The sequence below is a fragment of the Magnolia sinica genome, chromosome 3 (assembly GCF_029962835.1).
Source record: "Magnolia sinica isolate HGM2019 chromosome 3, MsV1, whole genome shotgun sequence".
Taxonomy (NCBI): domain Eukaryota; kingdom Viridiplantae; phylum Streptophyta; class Magnoliopsida; order Magnoliales; family Magnoliaceae; genus Magnolia; species Magnolia sinica.
The window spans coordinates 23,286,693-23,293,147 of NC_080575.1; the positions used below are offsets into that span (position 1 = coordinate 23,286,693).

The window sequence follows — 6,455 nt, forward strand, 5'->3', positions numbered from 1 at the left end:
TTAGGTGTAGGTTTAGTTTTAAGGATTTGAGAATACATTTAGGTTATAGGTTTAGGTTTAGGTTATAGGTTACAGGTTTGGGTTTAGGTTTAAGTTGAGGTTATAGGTTATAGGTTTAGGTTTAGGTTTAGGTTTCGGTTATAAGATATAGGTTTAGGGAATTGAGAATAGGTTAATGTTTAGGTTTAGGAAATTGGGTTCGGGTTTGGGATCGGGTTTAGGTTTGGGTTTTCAAGTTTAAGTTTTGGTTTAGGTTAGGTTATAGGTTAAGGTTTAGGAAATTGAGTTTAGGTTATAGGTTCAGGTTATAGTTTATAGGTTTAGGTTATAGGTTTTGGGATTTGAGAATAGGTTTAGGTTATAAGTATAGGTTTAGGTTAGGTTATAGGTTAAGGTTTAGGGAATTGAGTTTAGGTCATAGGTTCAGGTTATAGGTTTAGGGTATGGATGAGGTTATAGGTTTTGGAATTTGAGAATAGGTTTATGGAATAAGTAAAGGTTTAGGTTAGGTTGTACGTTAAAGTTTAGGGAATTCAGTTTAGGTTATAGGTTTAGGTTATAGTTTATAGGTTTAGGTTATAGGTTTAAGTTGTTGTTATAGGTTTTGGGATTTGAGAATAGGTTTAGGTTATAGGTTAAGGGTGTGGTCCCTGTAAATACAGATATAAACACGGCCTGCTCCAATTGGCCAGGCCCTTCCAATGCTGTCCATAGGAAATGGATAGCTTCATCATAGTCAAAACAGCGGTTCCCATCTTTCAGGGATCCCCGCTCAACATCCGGATAGCTCCGCCACACATCCGGGTCTGCTCCATCAATTTCAAGTAAATACATAAACATGGCATGTCCAAATGGCCTGGCCACTCCAATGCTGTCCATAGAAAATGGACAGCTTCATCATGGTCATAACAGCGGTTCCCACCTTTCAGGGACCCCCGCTCAACATCCGGATAGCTCCGACGCACATCCGGGTCTGCTCATTTAAATAAAATGGATTATCAAGATCATTTAAATAAAATCAGCTCTAATCAACAATCTGACCTGGAGGATTCTATTAGTATTATTGACAGCACATCGAACCTTGTTTAAATCCAGGTTGCAATCTATGACCACTGATGTTATTTGTCTTTCTGTGAAGTTGGCGATGATTTATGCATCAAACCCGGCGAAAGCAGCCCTAATGATAAAGAACATTTCTTTCCATGAATTCATTATCTCTCTCTTTTAATTTTTTAACTTTTCATTACAAAATAACTACCTGAAATCATGGTGTTTTCTCAAGATAGAAGTCCAATCCATCCCAACTTGTGCACCTATTAGGACAAGTAATTCAAACAGCATCCTGCAATACATTTAAATGCCTAATCAGTCTCACTCCAGTCTTATATATTGAATGCCTAATGTTTAGTCTCTTGAATTGGTGCAAACCATACCTGAATTGTTGTACACATCATTTGATTTCCAACCTCCCCAGGGAGTAGATTAATCAGATTGAATGGGCTGCTTCATTGCTTACTTCTTTTTCATCAACATCTGCACCTAGACATTCATTGCTTACTTCTTTTTCACTAAAAAAAGTGCTTACCAAATGGACGAAATCATAGACATCTGTTACGACATCTAGATTTGATGCCACCTAGCAAAAAGAAGAAAGAAGGTGATTCATATTTATGTTTATGAAACAAAGTCTAATAGTTTACATAGCTAGGTTATTAAACTAATAAATTCTAAGAAAAATAGCAAGTGCCAAGACTTATGGCATAAAAAAATAATCGTTGCATGGATTAACAATCAAACAACAATGGTAAAGGGAAGAAAACTAACTTCTTTCTTGCCCCACATAATCTAGTTGGGGCGTCGTATTAGTTCACGTAAGACCTGCGGACACCACATGCATATAAATTAGTTCATGTAAGACCTGAGGACACCACATGCATATAAATACAATCATTAAAGTCTGAAAAACATTAAAATCAATCAACATGCATCAGTTAACTAGAAAAAGTCCCTAATTACCTTAGTTCCAATCAAAACACCTGAAAACAAGTACCCGGCATCCTGAGCTCCCATTGATTTTCATCAAATAAACACAAACTTCAAAAACTAATAAACAGAAAAGTATCTACATAACAGAAAAGTTACCTTAAACGCATAACCATAATAGTTTTTTTCACTACAGGTAGCACACACGAAGAGGAAGGAAAAACCATTAAAAATATAAATTCATAAACACAAGAAAAAAAAACACCATCTTTCAATTTGATCTTTCTAGAAAGGAAATAATTTATCTATAGCAAAATCAAATTACTATCTTAAAAGAAATGCACGCCATGCATGCGAAACGTCATTTTCAAATCAAACTACACTTGCTATTTTCAAATCTCACGCGGCCACTTCATTCCCCCACTATCTCCCTCGATTTCCCCACTCTTACCTCTCTCGCTCTCTCTCTCTCTCTCTCTCTCTCTCTCTCTCTCTCTCTTGAAGCAAAAAAGAAGAAGAAGACGGAAAAAAAAACTCTTTTATGTTTTGTCAATCCATCTTCCATTTTCTTCTTAATAAGAAAATCCATATTTACTAATATTCCCATTTTTCTATTTTTCAAAAGAATGAGTTCGGACTCCGAAAATGTCAGCTCCAACTTAGTATATACACATGGATGGTGCCGGATGGCTTCTTTTATCTTTTATCTTCTTCTTGTACATTTATTTTGTTTTGGTTTGCGAGAAGTTCAAACATACTCTTAAGTTGGTAGTGTTGTTTCATGCACATACCAGGCCCAGTTGCACCATGGCTCGACGTGTAAGAAGCATAAAAGGCTGTAGAGGTCTTCCAGATTATTCTGTAACCATTGTAAAACAGGCATTTTAATGGCTATTGTAATTTATTTAAGACCCACCAGCTAAAATGATAAAAAATCAGGCAACAAGGCTGTGTTTAGATGCGCTATTGACTGAAGTGTGTTCAACAATTGGAAAAAATGAAATCTTACCTTCCACTGGCCTAACAATACCATTGGACAGACAACAATGCGCTATTTTAATTTTTCATTCAATTGCATTGTTAAAAGAATGCCAACTTTAACTACAAGATTAGTAGTAAACATTTTATGGAATGAAACGAAATCTTACCTTCCACTGGCCTAACAATGCCATTGGACAGACAACAAGAGTTCCTCCTTTAACTGTGGGCAGGCTTTTGGTTTGAGGATCTTTCTGATCATTCTTTGTTTTCTTGTTGTCAAAATCCTGATTTTGTTCTTCAACTTGTTGGTCATCTGGACTCTCCCTAACTAGTTTTCCAAGTATTAATGCAATAGTCATTACAGTCTTTCCAAGCCCCATTGCATCTACTAAAATCTACATTGAAAAACATACAGTCAAATGGCAGCAGCAGCAAAAGATCACCAAACAAAACCAACTTTTTCCTATACCATTGTATATTGTCTAAAGGTTCTTTGAATTATACGTAAAATGATGAAAGAAACCAATGTTGTGCCAATGCTCTCTTTGGGCAGGTCCTCTCACATACAGTGATGTAGATGCTCATGTTGCTATCTGACACTAATCATAAATGTGAGGGTTTCCATGACTCACCATCCCAACATGAAGTCGATAGCTCTTTGAGCAAGAGTATCATCAAAAAAATCTGGGTCCAGATCCAATTAAATCAGATCAGATATATTCATCAAAAAATCAGGTTCAATATTTCAGGTATACAGAGATCCTGGTATCCATTGACACCCCCAATCATGAGCATAAGAGAAGCATGCAGAACTCGAGGGAGATACTGGCTTATGACATAATAAAACGGAGTTCCATCATACCCATAGATCTTCCCACAAACTGGTTCCAGACTTTGGAACAATTACTGCGATGTTTAACATGCGCTTAGCAGCCGGCAGAACATCACTGCTCCATCCAAGAGCAATCCACACATCTCCTACTCCAAATGCCTTTAGGTAGTGCACACTGTCAAATAGTCGAACCTATAAAAACCAGAGGAATACGAATACCTCATTACTGTCAAAAGATTTGTTACAATGAAGCACTGGAGTCAAATATCTTCAACTGTACATTTTTCTTTGTTCTATGGAACATATTGTACAATACAATTTCTGATCCCCATGTACCCCATACTACATTGTGCAGCCCAAATCCCTATATAGACTCTATAGATGCCAACCCAAAGTAAATGAAACAGCTGACATTAGACAAATAGGCCTGCTGCACAGTGCAAATCAATGATCAGCAAATGCTTCAGTGTGCAGCACAAAAATAAAACATGTTTAAAGACTTGCTAGGAACACACCTGAGTTTGAGACATACAATTCAGACGGTGGGAGATTAGCCAGGAAGATAACCGATCCAGTGAATTGTTTTTTCTTCAGTGTGCAGCACAAAAATAAGTTGTTTTTTCTACTTACAGCAGTAGATAAGTAACTTATTTGAGATAAGTTTGGTTTATGATCAATTATGATTAACGTTTTTTACTAAAAGGTTACTCGATCGCTTTAGCTTAATAAGTAGATACCAAGATAAGTTAATTGAGGCATAAGTAGCTTATCTTAAGTAACTTACGATCCAAACCCCCCCTTAATGACTTCTTTTAATTATACATCATGCTTCTAAGATAATTTAAACTGAATGCAAAATATAAACTTTAAATTATCTATCCTAGAATGTGGTAATCGAAGCACCAGCTAACACAAAAAGTCATGGACAATGGTATCAAAGAATAGGAGTGATTATGTCTGTTCTTCAATCACTGGTTTTTCCCCTCAACCCAAAAAAATTTAGCTCTTTTCTTTGTGAGCATGCAGTCATGCTTCTAGCTTTTGCAGTCTCTTTTTATGTTGCTTGTTTCCTGTTTGTACAGAGGATGTGAGTTCATAGGATGATCCTAAGGTGGTATTATACAATTCCTTGGTCCAAAGCATCTACACGAAGCTTGGGGTTTTCAGTTTCCGCAAGTGGGTCCCATGGTTCACTAATCTAATCCATTGATGTGATTGGCCCCACACTGGAAGACACATCCACCAAAACTCTCCCAATGAGATCCTTCTAACCCTTCAATTGGTGGTCGGAAAATTGATGGTTATTAAGAAATGCAGCAACAGTCCACATTCAATGAAAAAATGGCCAAAGATTCTATGGTAAGGATCTTCCAATCTGGGATTCATGTGCATGAGCCATCCAAGCGGCACCATCATATCATCAATTGGATTCCTGAACCACGGGCCCACTTTAGAACTGAAAACCCAAGCATACAGTGGAAAATCTTGAACTGGGCGTTTTAGACATTTCCTGACCTGTAAAGAGTGGAGGCAGGCTCCTTTCGAGTTCCACTTACAGAGCCCAGATCAGGTAGTACGTTTCTCTTTTGGTTCCAAAGCTTCTGTTTTGATGGTATAGAAATCCAGCATCTCATCTTCAGTCATTAAGGGGGAGAAAAGTGCCAAGTGCCAACAGCCTACATTTTCAGTGGAGACAAGGCCACAGAAAGAATGTTCAGTTTATGATTAGTGGAGTATTTTCCATCAACAATAGAAGCATCATATTTTATTATAGTTACATGCAAAATTAGGACAGCATAAATAGGATTCCTATAGTGAACTAGGATAGTTCTCCTTTCTTAAAAAAGAACAATAAAAGGAAAAAAAATCGGTCCTAGGATAGAGAAAAATCAAAGCAATCCAGAGAATGAAAATCAGCCACATTGAAGTTTTGAGTACCCATTTGGCCAGCAACACCAATGAACATCTCTGCTTGAAAAAACTGTCATAAAGCTGTGTGTTTGAAATAACCACATCATCACCTGGTGAATCTCAACAATATGATGACCACCAGTGTCGTGAGGCAAATGACAAACAATTTAACTGCCCGGTAGTAAGTGTGCTCCTTCGCAGAGTACTTGTCATGAGCATGCATGATTACCAGATAAATAGCAACAGCCACAACCACATAGATCCAAGACAGCAAATAGACGGCAATGCTGGTGCTTTTATTGGCAATGCCAAGCTGGTATACGATCCCATACTGGAAGAAAAAGAAGCGAAGATCTAGAATTATCTCCAAATCAAATGATTCAAGTCTACAAAGAGTAGATTATGCATTTTTATAGAAACAGAGAAGTAATTGAGCATGAACTTGTATCATGTCAGCTGGACCATTAGTTTCTGTCCGTATAATTACAAGACGGTCTAATAGGCCAACATGTATGCCATGTGGACTGCTCATATCAGTTCCCCTACATCATATGCATTGAAGAAAAATGACATGGGATAATATTTAGCAAATGGCTAATTATCATCTTCTAACAATACACTTTTTCAATGGATCTCCTAGCAATATATTTCAAGCTCTTAAACTGGTAACGTGCTGACATCATTGTAGCTAGGAAGAAAAATGATTTGTGAACATAAGGGAGGCAAGTTTCTTGCCTCATTCTGCAAG

At 37.2% G+C, this 6,455-nt stretch overlaps 1 protein-coding gene across 1 annotated transcript; it reads right to left on the reverse strand.

Moving 5' to 3' along the window:
* Positions 1 to 2,724: 2,724 nt before the first annotated feature.
* On the reverse strand, positions 2,725 to 5,430 carry LOC131238831 (DNA repair protein RAD5B-like). Its single transcript, XM_058236426.1, has 4 exons — positions 5,353 to 5,430; positions 3,827 to 3,988; positions 3,132 to 3,359; positions 2,725 to 2,842 (listed from the first exon to the last, which is right to left on the reverse strand). Exons 1-4 carry the CDS (start codon positions 5,428 to 5,430, stop codon positions 2,744 to 2,746), a joined length of 567 nt encoding a protein of 188 aa, XP_058092409.1. The 3' UTR covers positions 2,725 to 2,743.
* Positions 5,431 to 6,455: the final 1,025 nt, after the last annotated feature.

What these genes read in the sequence shown, in the direction of transcription:
- LOC131238831 (XM_058236426.1), bottom strand. Translation starts at nt 5,430, where the DNA reads ATGAGATGCTGGATTTCTATACCATCAAAACAGAAGCTTTGGAACCAA. An exon ending in TACTACCTGATCTGGGCTCT is followed by an intron (nt 3,989 to 5,352) that starts GTAAGTGGAACT and finishes TGGTTTTTATAG; the next exon opens with GTTCGACTATTTGACAGTGT. An exon ending in CATTGTTAGGCCAGTGGAAG is followed by an intron (nt 2,843 to 3,131) that starts GTAAGATTTCGT and finishes CAATGGTTACAG; the next exon opens with AATAATCTGGAAGACCTCTA.